At 37.1% G+C, this 23,554-nt stretch overlaps 1 protein-coding gene across 1 annotated transcript in view; it reads right to left on the reverse strand.

The window, feature by feature from the left end:
• Positions 1-19,839: 19,839 nt before the first annotated feature.
• The window catches only part of ERp60 (disulfide-isomerase A3), a 44,416-nt gene continuing 40,701 nt past the window's right edge, over positions 19,840-23,554 (reverse strand). Inside the window, exon 8 of the mRNA XM_089102572.1 lies at positions 19,840-20,109. Within this exon, the coding sequence (XP_088958698.1) occupies positions 19,999-20,109 (111 nt within the window). The 3' untranslated portion in view covers positions 19,840-19,998. The remainder of the gene's footprint in view (positions 20,110-23,554) is intronic.

The following is a 23,554-nucleotide window of genomic DNA, read 5'->3' on the forward strand; positions in this document are numbered from 1 at the left end:
CGTTGTGTTTGTCACACCAACTAGTAAATATTTATCGGGCTTTTATGTTGCGTTGTGTTTGTCACACCAACAAGTAAATATTTATCGGGCTTTAATTTTTTCTTTTCAATTATTTTCAGTGTTAGCCAATATAATGCTGGGGGGGAAATTAAGTTTTGAGGGGGTAAAAATGGTACTTATTTAGTACCCGGTAAACATGTGATTTTAAATGCTTCATTAGAAATAGGTTATTGCTGATGATACCTCCTCGACCGATATTTTTTTATTGTATGTTATAGCTATTAGCCAAACGTTGCGTTGTGTTTGTCACATCAACTAGTAAATATTTATCGGGCTTTTACTTTTTCAGCTCAATTATTTTCAGTGTGAGCCAATATATTGCTCGGGGGGAACTTAAGTTTTGAGGGGGTAAAAAAGGTATTTATTTAGTATCCGCGAAACATTTCACCTAACACAATGCATTAGAAACAAGTCATTGCTAATGCTATCTCCTTTACGGATATTTTTTTACTTCTCTTTTTGCTGTTAGCCAAATGTAGAGTTGTTTGTGCCACATCAACTAGTAAATATTTATCGGGCTCTTATTTTTTCAGTTCAATTATTTTCAGTGTAAGCCAATATAATGCTAGGGGGGAAATTAAGTTTTGAGGGGGATAAAAATGGTACTTATTTAGTACCCGGCAAACATGTGACTAGAAAAGACTGAATTTGATTTTTACTCCCAGGACTCAGATATTCAGGTGTCAAGTCAAAAAGAGCAGAGCTCAATCATGAGACTGGCAGCACTAACATGAATTTGATGAGAGAAAGGGTAATTCACTATGCCCCACCAACACTTTGTAGCGAGCTAGCTGTAGCTTCTATGGTAAACACCATTTATCAGATAGCTTAGGGGGTTCAGCTGCACAGGGGGTTCAGTTGTATGTGGGTTCGGTTATACGGGGGTTCGATTATGCGGGGAGTTCACTTGTACGGAAGTTCACTTGCACGATGGTTCAGTTACAGGGGGTTTAGTTACATGGGGTGGAGTTGCACGGGGGATGAGTTGCATGAGGGTTCACTTAAAGAGGGCTCAGTTGCACGAGGGTTTTTTTGGACTTCGAAACTATTCAACTTTTTTTTGTTTATGTATCTTAAAATGACATAAAATATGCTTATGGCTCTAACAATTGTACTCTATGCTTGCCCAGAGACACGACGCGGCTTTCCCAGACCCCTCACCCCATTTTTTTCTTGAATTTTTTTTTATTGGACTAAATTCTTTTTGGACTTCGAAATTATTCAACTTTTTTAACTCTTTATTGTTTTCAATTATTGGATACACAATACGGAAATTTCATTTTGTCAATTTCATTTTGAAGTCACCTTTTGTATACACAATGCAGAAATTTCATTCAAGAAATTATGAAAAAATTGTAAGTAAGTAAAAATGTGTCTGTGTGTGCAAGGCAGAGCAATTTCCTCACAAATTCCACTATTTAATGCCCCCTCCGCCCCACTGCAGTGGCCGCCCCAAAAGAGGGCGGGCCGGGAAGCACCGCGGGCGGCCAGGAAGCGCCACGGGGCCCGCTATCCGCTACGGCGGGCCAGGGAGCTCCGCGGGCCGGGAAGCGCCGCGGGCCAGGGAGCTCCGCGGGCCGGGAAGCACCTCGGGCCGGGGAGCTCCGCGGGCCGGGAAGCGCCGTGGGCCGGGAAGCGCCGTGGGGGGCCGCTTTGGTACGGCGAAGGGGGGCATTAAATAGTGAAATTTGTGAGGAAATTGCTCTGCCTTGCACACACACAAACACATTGTTACTTACTTAAAAAATTTTCATAATTTCTTGAATGAAATTTCTGCATTGTGTATACAAGAGGTGACTTCAAGAAAGAGTTTTTTTACCTATTTACAATTTCTTCATAATTTCTTGAATGAAATTTCCGTATTGTGTATCCAATAGGCGAAAACAATAAAGATTTTAAAAATTTGAATAATTTCGAAGTCAAAAAATAATTTAGTCAAATAAAAAAAAATTCAATAAAAAAATGGGGTGAGGGGGTAGGAAAGTCGCATCGTGTCTCACGGTAAGCATAGAGTACAATTGTTAGAGCCATAAGCATATTTTATGTCAATTTAAGATACGTAAACCAAATATAGTTGCATAATTTCGAAGTCCAAAAAATCCCTCGTGCAACTGAGCCCTCTTTAACTGAACCCTCATGCAACTCACCCCCCATGCAACTCCACCCCGTTTAACTAAACTCCCTGTAACTGAACCATCGTGCAAGTGAACCTCCGTGCAAGTGAACTCCTTGTATAATCGAACCTCCGTATAATCGAACCCAGATTCAGCGTATCAGAAAACCCTATTACATAGGTTTCAAGCTCATATCTGCAAAAATCTGTAACTTTATATTTTTTGCCAGAAGAAAAATATACGAATATAGAAGTTAGTTACGTAATTTAATTTGTAAATTACGTCATAACCAAATTTAGAGACATCCATTTAGCAAATGAAAAGTAAAAATTTTATGCAAATTTTGTTTAAAATGGTCAAACACGTTTTGAAACTATAGTCAGGATTGTATAAGACAATTAGTTAAAAATGTGTGTGTGTGCAAGGCAGAGCAATTTCCTCACAAATTCCACTATTTAATGCTCCCCTCTGCCCCACTGCAGTGGCCGCCCCAAAAAAGGCTGGGCCGGGAAGCACCGCGGGCGGCCGCTGCGGCGGCCAGGAAGCGCCACGGGGCCCACTACCCGCTACAGCGGGCCGGGAAGCGCCACGGGCCGGTGAGCGCCACGGACCGGGGAGCGCCACGGGCCGGGGAGCGCTGCGGGCCGGGAAGCGCCATGGGGGGCTGCTGCGGTGCGGCGAAGGGGGGCATTAAATAGTGAAATTTGTGAGGAAATTGCTCTGCCTTGCACACACACAAACACATTGTTACTTACTTACAATTTTTTCATAATTTCTTGAATGAAATTTCTGCATTGTCTATACAAGAGGTAACTTCATGAAAGAGATTTTTACCTATTTTCAATTTCTTCATAATTCCCTGCATGAAATTTCAGCATTGAGTATGCAATAGATGAAAACAATAAAGAGTTTAAAAAGTTGAATAATTTCTAAGACAAAAAATAATTTAGACAAATAAAAAAAAATTCAAGAAAAAAATGGGGTGAGGGGGTGGGAAAGCCGCATCGTGTCTCTCGGCAAGCATAGAGTACAATTGTTAGAGCCATAAGCATATTTTATGTCATTTTAAGATACGTAAACAAAAAAAAGTTGAATAATTTCGAAGTCCAAAAAAACCCTCGTGCAACTGAACCCTCTTTAACTGAACCCTCATGCAACTCACCCCCCATGCAACTCCACCCCATTTAACTAAACTCCCTGTAACTGAACCATCGTGCAAGTGAACCTCCGTGCAAGTGAACTCCTTGTATAATCGAACCTCTGTATAATCGAACCCACATAAAACTGAACCCCCTGTGCAGCTAAACCCCCTAAGCTATCTGATAAATGGTGTTTACCATAGAAGCTACAGCTAACTCGCTACAAAGTGTTAGTGGGGCATAGTGAATTACGCTTTCTCTCATCAAATTCATGTCAGTGCTGCCAGTCTCATGATTGAGCTTTGCTCTTTTTGACTTGACGCCTGAATATCTGAGTCCTGGGAGTAAAAATCAATTTCAGTCTTTTCTAGGGACATTTTTGCGGGGTACTAAATAAGTACCATTTTTACCCCCCTCAAAACTTAATTTCGCCCCTAGCATTATATTAGCTTACACTGAAAATAATTGAACAGAAAAAATAAAAGCCCGATAAATATTTACTAGTTGGTGTGACAAACACAACGCAAAGTTTGGCTAATAGCTATAAAATACAATAAAAAAATATCTGTCGAGGAGGTATCATTAGCACTAACCTATTTCTAATGAAGCATTTCAAGTCACATGTTTACCGGGTACTAAATAAGCACCATTTTTAACCCCTCAAAACTTAATTCCCCCCCCCCCCCTAGCATTATATTGGCTTACACTGAAAATAATTGAACAAAAAAAATAAAAGCCCGATAAATATTTACTAGTTGGTGTGACAAACACAACTCAACGTATGGCTAATAGCTATAAAATACAATAAAAATATATCTGTCGAGGAGGTATCATTAGCAATAACCTATTTATAATGAAGCATTTCAATTCACATGTTTACCGGGTACTAAATAAGTACCATTTTTACTCCCTCAAAACTTAAATTCCCCCCTAGCATTATATTGGCTTACACTGAAAATAATTGAACAGAAAAAATGAAAGCCCGATAAATATTTACTTGTTGGTGTGACAAACACAACGCAACATAAAAACCCGATAAATATTTACTAGTTGGTGTGACAAACACAACGCAACGTTTGGCTAATAGCTATAAAATACAATAAAAAATATCTGTCGAGGAGGTATCATTAGCAATAACCTATTTCTAATGGAGCATTTCAAGTAACATGTATAGCGGGTACTAAATAAGTACCATTTTTAACCCCCTCAAAACTTAATTTTCCCCCTAGCATTATATTGGCTTAGACTGAAAATAATTGAACAGAAAAAATAAAAGCCCGATAAATATTTACTAGTTGATGTGACAAACACAAAGCAACTTTTGGCCTATAGCTATAAAATACAATAAAAAAATATCTGTCGAGGAGGTATCATTAGAAATAACCTGTTTCTAATGAAGCATTTCAAGTCACATGTTTACCGGGTACTAAATAAATACCATTTTTAACCCCCTCAACACTTAATTTACCCCCTAGCATTATATTGGCTTACACTGAAAATAATTCAAAAGAAAAATAAAATGCCCGATAAATATTTACTAGTTGGTGTGACAAACACAGCGCAACGTTTGGCTAATAGCTATAAAATACAATAAAAAAATATCTGCATAGGAGGTATCATTAGCAACAACCTACTTCTCCCAAGGTCTTTCAGATCAATTGTTTACCGGGTACTAAATAAGTACTTTTTTTACCCCCTCAAGACCTAATTTCCCCCCGAGCATTATATTGGCTCACGCTGAAAATAATTGAACAGAAAAAATAAAAGCCCGATAAATATTTACTACTTCGTGTGACAAACACAACGCAACGTTTGGCTAATAGCTATAAAATACAATAAAAAAATCTGTCGAGGACGTATCATTAGCAATAACCTGTTTCTAATGAAGCATTTCAAGTCACATATTTACTGGGTACTAAATAACTACCATTTTTACCTCCCTCAAAACTTAGTTTCCCCCCCTAGCATTATATTGGCTTACACTTAAAATAATTGAACAGAAAAATAAAAGCCCGATAAATATTTACAAGTTGGTGTGACAAACACAACGCAACGTTTGGCTAATAGCTATAAAATACTATAGAAAAATATCTGTCGAGGAGGTATCATTAGCAATAACCTATTTCTAATGAAGCATTTCAAGTCACATGTTTACTGGGTACTAAATAACTACCATTTATACCCCCCCCCCAAACTTAATTTCCCCTCCTAGCATTATTTAAGTAAATACTTGCCTCCATCCCCTCCCCCAGAGAGTTCAGAAAGAAACAAAAGAGTGCTTTCTTTGACAATCAAAAAAAAATTGCATTATATTAAGCTATCTCTGAGGGGAGCAGAGAAATTTAAAACACTGGTTGGGGCGGGGGATTAATATTTTAATATCTCTGACACACACTCTTACAGTGTTGAAAAAATGGCGAAGAGAAAAGGCTAAAAAAAAGTCGGAAAGAAATAGGTAGATATTTCTATAATCAGGTAAAATATAGAGGTAAAATGCTTACATTCCCAAATTCAGACTGCAGTTGAGTGCCGGATGGTCCTGGCAAAGCATGATGAGGGATAGATGGGAAGGTGACATCCGTTTCTTGCATAGATGTGGTTGTGGCTGCGATGTCACTGGCTTGGGGGTTGGAGCAGCGGGGCTCACCATCCTGTGAGCAACCATCCACTCTCTTTTCAGCTTTCTACCTGGCTGCATAGGGGCTGGCACGGATGGGGCTTGGGCAGGCAGCGCTGGTCTGGAAGGGATGTGGGTGGCTCTCGATGGGCCAGCTATCTCCAGTTGTTGCATTGGAGTAGCGCCATTAGCCTTAGCTCACTTTTGGGGGGGAGGGACGGACTCTTCAAAATTGTCCTTGAAAAGAAGACAAAATTTAGTATGGAAAAACGATTCCCCTTTTTACAGAAGAAAAACTTAGACTGCACAAAGAATCCCCCTCTCCCCCCGTTTTCAGTAAAGCAAAAAGTAAAAATTTGCGAGAAATATATTAGACTCAGAAATCAAATGCTATTCAATTTACGCATAATTTCTCCCTCCTAGCATTATTTTTAACCCCAATTATTAAGTTCGGTTAAGCTATGAATACATAAACACGTTTTTTAAATATGATGTATGAAAAAATACAATTTCAACTATTACCTACGCTTGAAATTTATTCAGAATATTAATAGGGGGCACCCCCTTCCTCCAACTCCTCTTTTTAACCACATATTTATTGTGTCTAGAATTTATTCTTGAAGCATTCAGACAAAAAAAGTCAAAACGTTGGGGCTGGAGAGAATAAAAATCCAAAATTAATACAAAACTTAAATTTCTTTCCAAGAAAAATATTTTGAAAACGATTTGGCTGTATATCAATTCTGAGTTTAGCCTACTATTCTTTAATTAGCAACTTCCTTAATGATATAACTCAATGAATATCCATGGACATCCGAAATTAATACATAACTTAAATTTATTTCCGAGAAAATATTTTGAATACGATTTGGCTGTATAACGATTCTGAGTTTCTGGCTAGAATTACACAAAAACATGTTGCATTAATCTGTGCCGGTAACACAAGCGTGTGAAGTTTTTGTCTTATGAAAATCACCCTTTTGTAAAAATATTAAACACACATGGTCTTAATCTAGACTACAACGAAAGCACATTTTAAATACACGACGGGAAAGGACATTTTGAACAAAAGAACTATTTGTAATGAATGAATTAAACTCGTAAACATAGGTGGTGAGGGAAGATGGGGTTTACATAATATAAAAAAAGAGCGTATTTTACGTTTTCTAGCGATTATAATCATCATATTGTAGAGTTTGTATTGTTGGGGGGAGTGCTATGCCCCCTGAATTTGAATTTACTAGAGGGATGACTATGTAAAAAGATTTTATTTGGAAATAAATTAAGAAAATTTAGTAAACTGAACTCACATTGTAAATCGATGTAGCCATATCTTCCAAGTCAATAATATCAAATGTGTTATCCATGATGCGTTAAAACATTATCAAAATTTAATCGTAACACATGAGCATTTTATACAAAATCTCAAGGACGAATGTAAATCACTCCTTTTTATTTGAATCCAATTATCGATCAAGTTATCGTATATGGAGTAACCTCCACTCTCTCTCTCTCTGATTGGCCCTAAAAAAATGGGTGTTGTCTCAAAAACCAGTCTGGTTGAAAACGTGGAGTTGAAGCAAACTTGTGTAACAAGCTAGACTTCAGGAACCACTGGGGAATCCCCACTTATACTGTTCGCTTTATGGGTGTTGTCTCAAAAACCAGTCTGGTTGAAAACGTGTTGTTTAAGCAAACTTGTGTAACAAGCTAGACTTCAGGAACCAGTGGGGAATCCCCGCTCGCACTGCTCGCTTTTTAAAATGTCCACGTCAAACTGTAATGCATATTCATGCGTAATTGATATCAAGAGCAAAAAACCAGTCTGATTGTCTTATACAATCCTGACTATAGTTTCAAAACGTGTTTGACCACTTTATAGGTTTGCACACTTTTTGCAGTGTGCACGTGAAACTGTAGTGTATACCATGTGAGGGAGTACTGACTCTCTTTGAAAAGGTGTAGAGCTTCAATAGAAAACAATAGATACAATCTACTGACAGCCCCTTTCATATACGGAATAATTTCTGTTCGTTTTAAGTTTTAATGTCGCTCCTTACTTTCAGTTTAAAAAACTTGTTTTTTTTTATTTAATTTATTGGAAACCAGGTCTAAACCAGGCTAGTTAATTTTAAAGATAACTATACTGCATTGGTTGAGGGGCTATAATTTTTTTTTTTTATTAAAGAAGAATTAAATGACAGAAAAAAAAGGAAATATCTAAGATGAAAACTAGAAAGTAAAAGAGGCTACCTAACTTCTGAATTAGCTTATTTACAACAGTAAAAAAGAATTAGCCTTTTTAGTGCCATAGGGAGTTCCCAAAGGGACCAAGCTGCTCAATTGATAATTCCTCTGAGGTGATTTTCGGCGTTTTCCTAGCAAGTATGCTTGAACATTTTGAGGGACTGTCCTTTCCTGAACTTTAAGAAGAAAATTTACTCCGATTAATAGAACAAATAAAAAATAGGCTTTCCGATGATATATGTTTCATTAAAACTGAACATCTCTATCTCCAGGACAAACCACGAAAAGTTATATGGTTTTTCTAAGATTTCCGGGAAAGTAGGTGTTGGCTTTTAGTTTTGTGTCGATTATTCGAATCTCTTATCCAAGCTCTACAAGTCACGGCAAGACTGTCCAATCAATTCTAAATAGTTTGGCCAGACAAACTAAAAAACTCTATAACGGGCGAGATAGGGTGAACATTTAAGGTACCGCATCCCCTTAACACCATATAAGCTACCCAGCACGGTTCTTAATAGTAACTTTGGTCCACCAGATCGCGAAAAAAAAGAAACGACTTAATAAAACACAAATACTGTAGGTTACTTACTTGCCGAGCCGGTTCACTTGGCTTTTACTTCTTAATCCATCTGTTCAGAGAAACTTGATTTTCTGCTTCTTTCTCCTTCTTCAATGCTGCCAATTTACACTTTTGAGCTCTTGACAAACTCATGAATTCTCAATGGCTCTTCAGCTGCTGATATTAGATAGTAAACTGGCGAACTGGGCGAATAATAAATGGGTTATATATGGATGGTCTTACGGTTTTAAACAAATTCATTCATTTAAACTGATCTTTATAATTTCCCGAATTTCCTTTTTGCCGCTCCCGACAAAGATTCCGCTCCTGACAAAGATTCCACTCCCGACAAAGATGCCGCTTCTAAAAACAATTGCACCCTTCCATTCTATAAGACATTATAGGATTATAATTCAACGGAATCAAAACCAAAATACTTGCCGACACGAAAACTTAAGCCTCCAAAAATAAGTAGAAAGTAAGTAGATAAGTAGATTTAATATTTGGAAGTATAATAGTCCAAAAATAAGTATTCTGCTACCAAAATAAGTAGAAGTGGAAACACTGCTCATGATAGCACATAAGAAAGATGCTGAATCAATTCAGAAACTGATCTGTCACTTCAACCCTTGCATGACACAGTTGCACTATTAATCTCACTATTGTCAAAGTTAATCTACATATAAATGTACCAGTTTAAAAATTTTTACTAATTGCTAATTGTAAAAGGGTGGGCAATGGCCCACCCCGGCCCCCCCCCAAATGGCGCCCCTGTCTTTACTTAAGCAGCGCTATACTGCCTATGATACCAATACATTAAATACATTAAAGTGATTAGTGCTATGTACGAAAATAACACTGCTGTTAGTAAGTGCGGTCAGCACTGGTTTCGTATTAAATAAGGAGTTAAGCAGGGATATGTTATATTCCCCTTTATATAGACCATTTTGATGGATTTTATCTTAAGGAGCCCAGGAAAGGCAATGGGAGACGACGAAATCAAATGGGGAGGAAAAATTCTCCTGGACTTAGATTATGCTGATGATTTTAGCATCCTAGATGTTAGCAAATGTGTTAGCAAAATCAATGAGCTTATAGAGGTTTTGCGAGTTCAGTGAACTAGAATAAATTTAAAAATTAACGTTAAGAAGACTAAGTCACTAAGGCTAGGAATAAGTGAAGATGAAAAGTCATGTTGGGTAACGAAAAGATTGATCATGTGGACAGCATCACTTACCTTGGTAGTATTATTAGTAAATACGGTGGGAGCATTGAAGATGTTAAAAATAGAATAGCGAAGGCTCAGGGTGTTTTTTTCCAGTTAAAAAAAGTTTGAAAGAATAGAAACATAATTCAGCAAACCAATATTAGTCTGCAAACCAATTTTTGAAACTGCGGTAATGACAGTGGTCAAATATGCTCTGAAGCATGGGCGCTCCGAAAAGTGGATTAAGATTTACTAGATGTTTTCCAAAGAAATTGCCTACGAATTGTTTGGATACCTGGCTGATTGACCGTATTTCAAACAGTAGGCTGTACGAAAAGTGCGGTTCAATCACGCTTTCTAGGGCTATAATGAAACAAAGGTTGAGATGGATAGGGCACGTTCTGCAGATGAAAGATGACAAATTACGGAAGATTGTCCTTTTCGGCTATCCGTCTAGAGCTAAACAGAAAGCAGATCGTCCACGGTTGGGGTGTGAGGATATTATATGGAAACATTTAAAGGAAATGGAAACTTCCTCGGAGGGTGTAAAGAGGGAAGCTTTGAATAGATTGGGATCGAGCAGGAGCGTGCGTGGCTGTTCTGGCCTCAGTTGGCTTGATGCTACGGTAGATTGTTAGTAGTAATAGTAGCAGCCGAAGTATTTTAAATTAGCAACAGAATGAACAATATAAATTTCTCTGAAATATAATAGGAAACCTTTAAGCGTTTTGATGGAAAAAATACTTATACTAAGTCAGAATTTGGGTTAATTCAATGTTGAGCAAAATCAATTAGAAAAAAAATATTTTCACATAACAAATTTTAAAATGCTGTAATGCTTTATTTTTTGCAAGTGATGGAACACTGATGTGACACTTTTTACCCAATACTTTGCAGCCCACACCTCGAACACAGGATGATGAACCGTTGACAGATATCAGAAATATACTCTTTACTCCCGTCTTCAAAATTAAAGAATATCCAGCTCCTTTTTCTCGTTATATCACGTCAAACAGACAGTCACGTCTGATTTCCCAGCATAAAAAAGAGGAAATTCAAAACATCCTTACAAAAAGGAAACAAAAAATTCTTTTAAATAAAAAAGTTTCAATTTTTGTTGGATCCAAGTTTTTAAGGATTCCAACGTCTGTTTTGTTGACCAGTTCAAGGTTGTTACTGATTTATTTCGGAAAAGTTCGAATTAGTATGGCATTTCGCCGGAAGAAAAAGAGAGGATATACCCAATAAGACAAGCATCGAGTGACATTGCGTTTAGTCCCCTTTTTGTGGGAAAACAATTTCATCAATACTTGACAAGTATTGATGAAATTACATTTACTACTGCTAGGTAGGTGCATACTTACCAAGCGAACAATCTGGCGGAAACAAATTCACATTAATGAAAACCATATTTGGGACTTTTTTAAGACTAGATTTGAGACACTGCGTTTGGATTGGGGACTTTTTTTTGGTTCCATTGTAACTGAACCATCGTTTAACTGAACCCCTGTAGCTGAACCACCGTGCAACTGAACCACCGTGCAACTGAATTACCGTAAAACGGAACCATTGTGAAATTGAATCCCCGTGCAATTGAACCCCCGTACAACTGAAACCCCATGCAACTGAATCCTCGTGCTACTGAACCCTCATACAACTGAACCCCCTTTAATTGAACCCTCGTGCAGCTCAACCCCATTTAAATAAACCCCCGTACAACTGAACCACCGTGCAACTGAACCCTCGTGCAACTCAACCACCGTACTTACATTGAGTAAAACACAAGTTAGAATCTTTACACAGCTACCCACGCTCCTCCTCCATCACAATCGATGGAGAGCTTCCCTTTTAAAACCCTCCCAAGAAGTTCTTATTTCCCTTAAATATTTCCTTATGACATCTGTCAACTTTATTAGCTGATAATCTGGTTTTCATTTGGGGTACTTGTCCATTATTCACAAAACCCCCAAGTTGATTCAATTTACAGATATACGGGTTGAAACAAGTGAGACGCTTCTGGGATAGATAGAATATATATAGTTTGGGCAATATATTTTCATATTAGGGGGTGGGGGTTAAATATAACGGTAGGGCATGCAAAATGTAACCTAACCTAACCAAAATAACAACTCTATGTGTTAAATATTTAAATAAAACAAAACTACAACGTAGTTTTGGTAATTTTCTCGTTATTCATATTATTGACTTACAAATAAAGTAAACATACCACTTGATGCCTTTTTCTATGCTCTTTCCAAATATAATAATTACTTTTGTCAGAAATGAATTTTACCCCCCACCCCTATATATACCAATTCAGGGTATATATTACCTCTCATTTACATCAGAAATAAAATTTACCCCCCCCTAATGTGCAAATATTTACCCTGAATGGCCGGCCCCCCGGGCCTAACTTATAACCATTGCCCTGAAGATTGTGGGGGGAGGGTCCTGCTAAAAGATATAATTTCCAGAACTTTCAACTACGTTGAACAAAATGGCTATATCAAAATTGTGATTGGATGTGTTTGGGAAAATGGTGGGCGTGGAAGGGGTGTTAGTTGCCTTCCAATCACTTTCGACTATTAAAAAAAGAACTAGTCATTTACATTTCCAGTAAAATCATCCCTTTCTGAAGTTTCTACGACAAAGCTTTCTATAAAAACCTTATATGCCCGCAGGGCATAATTCACAACCCTTTCCCTGACGGCTGTTGGGGGGTTGTTATCCCCAAAGACCTAATTTTCTGAATTTTCAACTAAATTGAACAAAACGGCTATCTCAAAATTTTGATTGTATGTGTTTGGAGAAAAGATGGGCGTGAGAGGGGGGTTAGTTGCCCTCTAATCCCTTTCGACTATTAAAAAGGGCACTAGGCCTTTCAATTTCCAATCGAATAAGCCCTTTTTGAAGTTTCTACAACAAAGCTTTCTATAAAAACCTTACATGCCCCCAGGGCATAACTTATAACCCTTGCCCTGAGGGCTCTGAGGGAGTGTTCTCCTCAAAACATAACTTCTATTTGGAAATCAACTACGCTGAACAAAATGGCTATCTAAAAATTTTGATTGGATGTGTTTGGGGAACTGGTGCACGTGGAAGGGGTGTTAGTTGCCTTCCAATCACTTTTAATCCTTAAAAAGGACACTAGAACTCTCGATTTCAAATCGAATGAGCCCACTTTGAAGTTTCTACGACGACTCCTTCCGTATGAAGTGCCTCTGGGAAAAAAAAAAATAACAAAACATTGGAGCCGTATGGCCTTTACTATAGGCAACGCTATAGCGTGGTCTCTCATATATATGATATCGCAGTACATGCCAATTAGCTGGAACCCACGTAAGAAGTGAAGTTTGGTTAATGCTAATGAAATAAAACAGAATAGGATGAAAATGTAATAGTTTAGAAACAAATTTCGGCTATATATTTGCACAATAGGGGTGGGGAGTAAAGGTACCTCCCTCCGCCCCTCAACCACAAAAAAAAAAACGTTTAAATATTGTAAACGCAGTGACAAACCACGGTCTGCAATCCAATTGTCTATTGAAAGAAACCTGTTTGACTAGTTTCTTAAGCATCTTCCCTATATAATATATGGCGTGGATTCCAGCTAATTGACAAGTAGCGACATCGCTTATATGCTCTTTGGAAAAACTGCGTGCAAATAATATTTTTGTTCAGTTAAAACATCCTCTAAAAATATTCCTTAAAATTTTCACTTTAATACTCTTAGCGTTATTAGTTACAGTAATCATAGTAGTATATTAGTTGCATATACATGGAGCCTTCTGGCTAGTTCGAAGTCCCCCACCCACAACTTATCCTGAAAGGTCTAACTTGTTAATGGAAGCCGTTCTTGAGACATTGCTGTGTAACCCTTTTGAGAATGTGCATAATCATAGTCAATTTGATTCAGTTCAATATCCGCCGAAATATTCCTTGACAGCTTCACCTTAATACCCTTAGCTTGCGCAATAGCAGTAGTAGAATTAGTAGCAGTATGCACATAGCACCTTTTATTTTCTTCAAGACACCGAACTGTCCCTAGGATATTGCTGATGCGCCCTTTGGCAACCTTTATACAGATGGCGTGATGCGATTCAATTCACCTTCCACCCTCAATATTACCCGAAAATTCCACCTTCACATCGTTAATTACCGTTAGGTACAGCTGTAATGGTAGTCCCAGTAATAGTATTAGTATTAATAGTAATAGCACTAGTAGCCGCAGTAGTATTAACATATTGCCTTTTGGTCAACTGACGATTCCTGTCATCAAGTTCTAGAAGTTTCAACTTAATACAATTAGCTGTTGCTATCCCATTGCCGATACATCCTTTTGATAGGATACATCCGCTTAATTTTCATCTTAATACTCCGTTTTTGTAAGATTTTTGGGGTTATTCCCAAAACTTCGGGGCTCATGGAAGCAATTAACAGAACACAACTGATGAGCGAAAAGTGATGAAAGAGAGGGGTAATACCGAACTCTCAGCTACCATTCTTGGGAGACATATGACAGGTTATAAGTGACCATGGAATTCCTGTGTTGTTTTAAAGTCGCTTTTCTGTGAATAGGCAGCGAGACGGCAGAGAGCACCTGGCGACGATAAATCACATCAGTCCAGTTTTTGTCAGGAAAAAAATACTCAGTCATATTTTATTGCTCCCCCTGGCATTATGCGCCCCTAGGTCCGGGCCTAGGGACCTAGTAGTAAATCCAGGCCTGAGCGTGCATATAGTTACTTTTGGTGAATTGACTTTCCCTTTAAGCACTCTCTGAAAGTTCCAACTTAATACCCAAATCCCTTTTTGAGATACGCCATTTTGAAAATCTGCATGCACATAGTGTCTGTTCATTTAGTTCAAGTTCCACCTCAAATACCCCATTCCGTCAAATTTTCAACTTGATATGCGTAGCATTAATAGTGCTAGTTTAATAGTAGCAGAGGTCGTAGTAGGAGCAGTAGTAGTAATAATAGTGTTGAATTAGTAGTAATAGCAGTAGTTATATAATAATGTTGAGTTTAGCAGTAGTAATAGCAGCAGTAGCGGATAGATGCCCCAGAAGTTTCATCCTGATACGCTAAGCTGTTCAAAAAAAAATTGCTGCTACACCTGTATCAGCAATGTGTTTGCTATTGCAAGTTACCAATTGTTAAAATTTAAGGTTTTTATAGAAGGGATGGTCGTAAAAACTTTGAAGGAGGCTCATTCATTTGGAAAGTGAAAGTTCAATTTTGAAGAATCAAAGGTAATCAGAGGACAATCAGCCTTTCCCTTTTAACCGACATTCCCCCCCCCCCCAAAAATACATCCGATCAAAACAAAAATAAACATTTTGTTCAAAATAGTCTGCAGGTCAAATAACCATGCCTTTGGGGTATACAGCCCCACCAGCAGCATCTGGGCCAAGGGCTGTAAGTTAAGCTAGTCGCACATTACTAACACATAGGGTTTTTGTAGAAAAAAAAATTGTATGAACTTTTGGGGGGGGGGGCTCATTCGATTGGAAATCAAAATTTCCAGTGCACTTTTTTAGATTTAAAAGTGATCGGAGGGCTTCCACCCCACCCTATTTTTCCCCCAAATACATCCGATCTAAATTTTGAGACGGCCATTTTATTTAAAACAGTTCAGAGGTTAAATAACTATACCATAGTTAAACAACTATTGTTCATAACCCTCAGCCTCTGATGCAAGGGCTGTAAGTTATACAAGTTGCCTGATGTTAACATATAAGTCTTTTTTATCAAGAAAAGATGACATGTTTGATCCTATAAATAAAAAAAGCATCCAGCATTAAGGTCAAACCTTAGGGAAATGTTGAGAAGAATGCCAAACACAATCAAAAAGCATTTATTTCTTTATTGGTTGTGAAAAGGAAATACCAGGAGCATTTACAATGGCTGATGGCATCAGCCGTCACATTGTTTGGAAAATACTTATGAGCATCTTCAACTAATCAAGAGGTACAATGTGCATCCAGTTTTAAAAGACGTTGTATCTGCAATGTGTCGAGAACAGCTAAGGGTATAAACCAGAGGATTTGAAGTTAAAACTTTCAGGGCAAGTTGAAGGAATGTTGAAAAAAAGGCTGGAGTGCAACCAGTCCCCCTCCCATGTTCTTTTTAGCTGCAATCTTCTCAAAGAGATCTGATCAAAATTTTTAATCAAGATTCACATAGGTCAAATAAATTTAACACATATGCTTATTACTTAACGTCCAAAAGGTCTGATTCATCTGAAAAACAGAGTAAATAAATAAGCTTTAATGGTTTGTGACATCGGATCTTCTTTTTCTTTTGCAAAAATAAAACAAAGCTTTTTCGTGAATACATTTTACAGGCGTTTATATCATGAATTTAAGAAACAAACAATTTCAAGAAGGTTGAACATATACAAATTCTAACTTGTGTTTTACCCAATAATGTTGCCTAATATTTTTAGAGAACTGAAAATCTGAGTTCAGTGGTTCAGTTGCACGATGGTTCAGTTATTTGGTGGTTCAGTTGTACGGTGGTTCAGTTGCACGGGGGTTCAGTTACATGGGGTTCAGTTAAATGGGGTTGAGTTGCACGGGGGTTTAGTTATACGAGGGTTTATTTACATGGGGTTCAGTTGAACGAGGGTTCAGTTGCACGGCGGTTCAGTTACACGGAGGTTCAGTTACAGGGGTTCAGTTGCTTGGAGTTCAGTTACACGCACACCTTTTTTTTTATATCCAATTTGGTAGCAGCCATTGACACTTAGGAAGTGGTCCAGCTATCCAATTTTTATGATTAAAACAAACAAATTACAGGCCAGGATTTACCAATAGGCCTGGATTCAAATTCATTTAATTCAAAGACAAGACATAGCTCTCGTGGGCAAAGCCCAAATATGATGTCTCTTAGTCATAATTAGCAAAATAAAGTTTTCTGATAAAACTTCGTCAGGATAAATAAACTAAATGATAAAAACACTTGAGATTGAGAATAAAATTGTCTGATAAAACTTCGCCAGGATAAAATAAACAAAAGAATAAAAACACTAGAGATCATTGTAATATTTCATAAAGCTTGGCACAAAGCTTTTACTCTAGCGCATGGTGTTATAGTGGACTGGGGTTAGTTTTGGAACCTTCTCAGCCACTTCCCTGGGGGGACGAGATCTTAAAGGGACAAAAGGTGGAGGAAGGAATGATCTGTAGATGGGATGTTGAAGGAGGGAGGAGCCAAATCTTTGGCAAAATTTTTCTCGGCGGGAGGAAAGGGATTCAAGTTTAAATTCTTTGAGGAAAAAGGAGTAAGGTAGAGGAGAACCGCCATAAATGATTTGCAGTGATCTCTTCTGAACTCGTTCTATTTTATCAGTTTCATCTTGGGTAAGGGAAAAGTGCCAAACCGGACAATCATATTCAACTAAGGGGCGGATGAAAGTGTAAAATATTAGTTGCAGCTTGTCCTTAGAAACTCGAAATTTTTTCAGTGTTTTTAGCATTTGGATTGCGCCGTTAGCTTTCTTTTTACAATTGTCTTTGTATTCTCCCGCCATGAGAGGTCAGAAGAAATCACCACACCAAGTAAAATTATTTTATGGTTTATTAGCTCGGAAGCGATAGGAGGTTGGAAAGACGGTTGAGTATTCTGAAGAAAAGAAAATGTCGTGACCGAGCAATTGTCTTTATTCACGACCATGTTTAGTTCAGCCTCCTCTGAGGTAACTTGGTCGATGAAACCAGCAGCACTGCTATTCGAATCCTTAGATACGATTTCCGTTAAGGACAAGTCGTCAACGTGTTTCCATCTGTCCTACTGCTCAGCAGCAATTTCATTTATCATGAGGAGGAAACCTCCTCATGATAGAGGCGTACAATGCCAGGGGGCACAATAAATTATCACTCAGTGATTTTTTTTCTTAACAAAACTGGACTGCTCTAATTTATCGTCAAAGTGCCAGGTGCACTCCACCGCCGCGCTACTTTTTCACAGAAAAGTAATATTAAACAACAAAGGAATTCCGTGGTCACTTATACACTGTCAGATGTCTCCCAAGTTTGAAGAGATTTTGCCATTAAAGCATGATTTTACTATTTCTATTCAAATACTTCTATGCTAGATTTGTGGCTACTCTAAGGCTTTGACGTATCAAAAAATGAATCCGTTTTCCACTAAAGCTTCTTTTTTGTCCATTTTACTAGCTAATTTTTTTCTGTTTCTCTTTTTGTGCCCTTTGATTGCTATTATATATTGTCTTTCTCTTTTGTCAAATCTTGACAATGACTTTCTAAAAGCTCTGAGCCAATAGCACTGAGCATACAACGAGTAAGAAAGGATGTGCATAAGCTAGTAGAAATGAGAGAAAAACTATAAATAATTTCTATAAAAAACTGGTAACTTTTCTATACAACAGTAAAACATTAATACTGCGCACTAATTCCTTAAATATAATTGATTCACCTAAGTGAAAACTGACCAAAATCAGTGCACAATAACAATAGGGCTTCAGTGAACCAAAGGCACCATGTGATACTTCTCATCAAGAGTATCAATAATACATGCTATTAAGTCAACAAGCTGCCCCAATTATTTTGTTCCTCTTTCTTATTTGGATTTCAAGGTAATTCCAATTGTCTAATTTTCACAAAAGCCAAAACTTCACATTTATAACAATAAATACCATAATTAAGTAGATTTCGTCATAAAGTGCAGCTTTACTATTGAAATTCGGGCCCTGAGACTTCTACGCAAGATCTTTTATAAAGTTATCATATTGACCTTTCAAAATGTAATCTTCAAAGAAAAAACTGGGACTCGAGCTATGCAATAACTCTCCAATTACGAAAAATCACCGAGAACAGAAACTCTCTCGTTTTATTTTTCGATTCACAATTACTAATATATTTCCCTTTCAATTTCTCTTCCAATTACTGGTCTCAGCTCTGGGTCAATCTGCGATTTTGTTTCAAGTTGAAGCTTTTTTTGTATTTTATGGGTCTTTCACCTAGTTTTATGTACACAAAACCTATAATAAAGTCGACTCTATTATAGGTTTGAAAAGCAAATGAGGTCTGTTGTTGAAAATATAGACGTTCCATATGTCCTTCAATTCGTACGAAATCACGCGTCTAGCGTTAGTGTTCGTAATGTCAGCCAAGTGATTCTAATCCTCCAGGGTCATTCTAATCTTTGTTTCAAATTTTCCCTTAAGCAAGACCAATACAATTGCACCCTTATGTGAATCAATTATATATATTGAATTATTTCTTACTAAATATGTTTTACAGCTCAAAAGAAAAGCTACCATTTTTTTTTTTTTTAGGAATAAATTATGATCTTTCTATCAGTTTTATTAGCTCATACATATCCTTTTTTATTTATTTTAGCTCCATAATATTTGCTCAGAGCTAATAGACCGTGTATTTTTTTTTTTTTCTTTTTTTGCAAACTGGGGTTTCCTTGATCCAAACACTTTCAGATATGAAGTTCAACAAAACCTAAATAATGTTTATCTTCGACTCATTTTTTTTCGTTTTGTGCCTGAGGGTTCACTCTGCCTAGAAAGTTAGGGGTGTATATTCCAGCTGTTCGGAGGAAGGATTGATTTGGCCCTTCTCAGGGCAGCTACCAAATCTATATGCAGTCACAAAACTATTCTTCAAAGTAAATCATTTGCACAAAAAAAAAGGTATAAATTCGAGAAAAAAAAGAAACAAAATTAAGGCACTTATGAATAGTTCTCTTATGTACTATGTCCCTCTTTTTAAAACATTTTGTACTTTTTAACTATTTTTAATCAAAATTCAATGAAATTATGAGCATTTTCTATCACATAGATGCTCACCTACCAAAATCTAAAACCTTCTAAATTTCATAAAAATTTATTCTATTTAACAATGGTATAAATAGGAAGAATCGGACTCTTGTTTTTAGATTCACGTATCCCACACCCAAGAGCCCAAACCACTAATGACAAAAAAAAAAAAAAAAAAAAAAAAAAAAATCCAAGAATGATTTAGGCAGACTTGTCAAACATATCACTATTTAACACCCGCAGTGTTTGCCGTAGTTACATTACAGCTCCTCTTTGTTGGGTTTAGCTTTACCATCTCTGTCGTAACCCTTCAACTCGGTAGACGCGTTCTCAGCAATGTACTTGATGAAGTCGTCAAGGTCCCTTCCTCCCTACAAAGCAAAACATTTCTTCAGTAAATTTTACATTATGGACTTAACAACAGTTCAAATATTCATGCATATATATGTATGTACTACTACTACTAACACCTCACACCAGCACCAAGCCACCTGAGGCCAACACAGCTACGTACGGTCCTACTCCACCCCAATCTACTCAAAGCCTTCCTCTTTACACCCTCCGAGGAAATTCCCACTTCCCTTAAATCTTTCCCACTTCCTACTTTTCGTTTTGCTGAAAACGGTTGTACAAAAAGCGACAATCTTCGGTAATTTCCAATCCATCATCCGCAGAACGTGCCCTAGGCATGCAGCAGACACACAATGTTTGGCACCAACATGGCATTAGAAATTTACTTGAATCTTAAATTGTTACAAAAGTCTCTTCATATTTTATTGGATTTTTTTTTTGATTTTTTACCGGAAGATGTCCACAATTGTGACCACTGTATATAAATATAATACAGTAGGTAGACCCCGGCGCCGCGCCGGCAGATCGACCGAACGCCGCCGACGAGAGGCCCTGTCGACCGCCGCCGAAGTGTCACTACGCCGCTGGCGCGCCGCAGGTGCAACGCCATCGGCAGAGGCGGCGGCGTTCGGCTAACTTTAAATTAATTTTGCGGCAATTTTTTATTGCGTCAACCGCAAAGTCGGAGCTTTTCTTTCTCGTGTGGTTTAGTATTTCGATTTTCCTTATTAGAAATCAAGCAGGGCTTGCACTATCCCCGAATTTTCGGGTATTTCCCCGAAAATCTATGCGTCACCCGAACAAAAATTTGGTTCCCCGAATCCCCGAAAATCACGCAATCACGGTTCCACCCATAGCAATGTCACCAATAACTTTTCCGGCCAAATTTTACTTTGCATACCATAATTCTTCACTACTCTCTTTTTCGTTAATTTTCGTCTCTTTTATAACTTTGTATAAAATCCAAACAGATGCAATATGCAATTGTAAATATTACAGTATACAGTTCTTCTCATGGTGACGCAAAACCTATTGTATTTACGAAATGAGTTTAAACCCCTGATAGATTAAAGAAAATAGTCTTCTTTCTGAAAATTTTTTAACCCCCCCCCCACCTTAAAAAAACCTTCTAATGAGACTAAATTTAGCTACAAACTAAGCCATTTACAAGGTTGGGTAATTAAATATAGAAACGGAAGTTACACCAAAAGTATAACTCATAAAAAAAATTGCAAAGTTTTGCCTATAGGGGGGGGGGATAGGGGGCTATACTTTTTAAATGATAATACCTCATTTTCTTTTTATTGAAAGCATGGATGTCAAAAACATAATTATTTTTTTCCTTTACAGTGGAGACAGAAGAAAGTGATATCAAATTCCCTGGGAAACCATTGAAACATTTTGATAGACCCAGGGCCCCCCATTGGGACTTGTTCATTGTCTTGGGTATTTTGTGATTTCTCATAGGCTACAGGCCTAATTTGGTTTTTGTGTGTGCTCCCTTTTAATTAGATTCTTTGGATCTTATTGAATGCCACGGCAAATCTATGACTTAGTTTTCCAATAATTTGAGGTATATCTGAATAATTTCGACATTTTTGTTGTTGTCTATGTACGCCTTTACTCATACTCTCAATTTTTTTTTTTTTCAAGGAACACTAAGCTGTTTAACGTTATTTTGCGTGTTTGTTTGAACCATATAGTAACCTAGTTAATTATTAAGTAAATTATTTTTCTAATGTAAATCTGAGACGGTATTCTATCAAGGTGGTATCCAGAGGGGGGGGGGATAGGAAGGTATTACATTAGTTAATTATATTTTTTTATTTAAAGCAGAGACGGTATCCTATCAAGATGATATCCAGAGGGGGGCATAGGGAGTTATTATATTTAAGTGATAGTACCTTGATTTTTTTTATTTATTGAAAGCAGGGATGCCAAAAAGTTGAAAAGTTGACAAAAATTAACAAGATTTTCGTGAGTTAAACTTGATACAGCACTTGTATAGTTTTATCGTTCAAAGGGAAAGGGAAACGAGCGTCCAACCCGTTTTTTTCTTATTGATGAAACAAGTTTACTTTGAAAACATTCATTCATAAGTACCAGGCAGATTCACACTAAAACGAATTGGTGTGACAAAAGCAATATTGACATCCCCACCTAAAGTTGCGCTTGAGTGACAATGGCGCCCATGGTCCAGTGCCCAAGTTACATTAAAAGGCCAGGTCATAATAAAAACTTTCAATTTGGGAGGTTCAAGGAGGAGTCTTTGACAGTCTTATGACCTCAGGGTGCTAGATGTTGCAACGTTCTTACGTATCTACAGTGGTTTAAAACATTCGATCACCCCACAAATGATGACCAAAAAAATATGCACAAATACAACAAATGTAACATTTGGAATATTATAACACTTTTTTCAAAGCTTTGAAGAAAAGCAAAAAAGGCTAAATAGCCATTACTACGCTTGAAAGCTATTTAAAAAGAAACTCTTCAAGGATTTCCATGGATATAACCATAGCAGAAGCTTTGAGCCTGTATGGGGATCAAAGAGGAGTCTTGGAGTATTTTGACCACAGATGACTTATTGTTGTGAATTTCTTAAATTTGGTAATTTTTGTGAGCATTTGGAAACCAAAGCTTAAACTCAATAACTGATACTATGTGTCCTAACATTTTACTTGGATTAAAAGTGACAAACTAGGATGAAAATCTCAACATCTTCCTGAAGCTACTTCAGTCTGCATATTATTTCATTTAATTACTTTTAAAACGGCTGAGCTTTTCATGTTTTACCTAAGAAAATAGTTGGCACTTCATTTTTCCTCATACCGAATATACCATTAAATGTTTTTTTTTTCAGTGAAAATGAAATGTTCGCATGTGAAGCGTTCACCATGTAGTTTCTAATGTGATAAATTTACTCATTTTAGATTCAGTTTATAATTTAGTTGATATTAGGTATTTATGAGTTTATAACTTGGAGTGAATCCCCAAAAGAAAAAAATCAAAAATATCCAAAAGAGCAGCCAAAAGAAATAAAAAAAGCAGCAGTTCAGCCTTAGCCTATGTGACATATATTCTATAAAGAAGCCAAAAAAACTTTATAACGTTTTTTTTAATTGTTATTAAAAACCAATTTTAATACAAGGAAGGCTTTTTAGGAATCTTGATTGAGAGTTCAGAGGAGACACTTCTGTGATTTATTTATAATCTGGATTCCTGTAATTTTGCAACCTAACTTGTGTGCAAAAACGTGATTAGTTCACGTTTTTGATAAGACTTCTCTTCTGAATTATTTATAATCTGGATACGAGCAATTTTGAATCCCAACCTCTGAAGAAAACGTGAATAATTTCTGTCTTGGATAAGACTTGTGGATACTTTGACTTAAGGTGACCCATTAATCTCTATAACTTTTTTAAATTAGGGAATATTTAAATTTCTTGGTAGCTGAATAGTAAA

Source organism: Artemia sp. Qi Xiang Cuo, chromosome 16 (genome assembly GCF_049724085.1).
Source record: "Artemia sp. Qi Xiang Cuo chromosome 16, ASM4972408v1, whole genome shotgun sequence".
In the NCBI taxonomy this organism is placed as follows: domain Eukaryota; kingdom Metazoa; phylum Arthropoda; class Branchiopoda; order Anostraca; family Artemiidae; genus Artemia; species Artemia sp. Qi Xiang Cuo.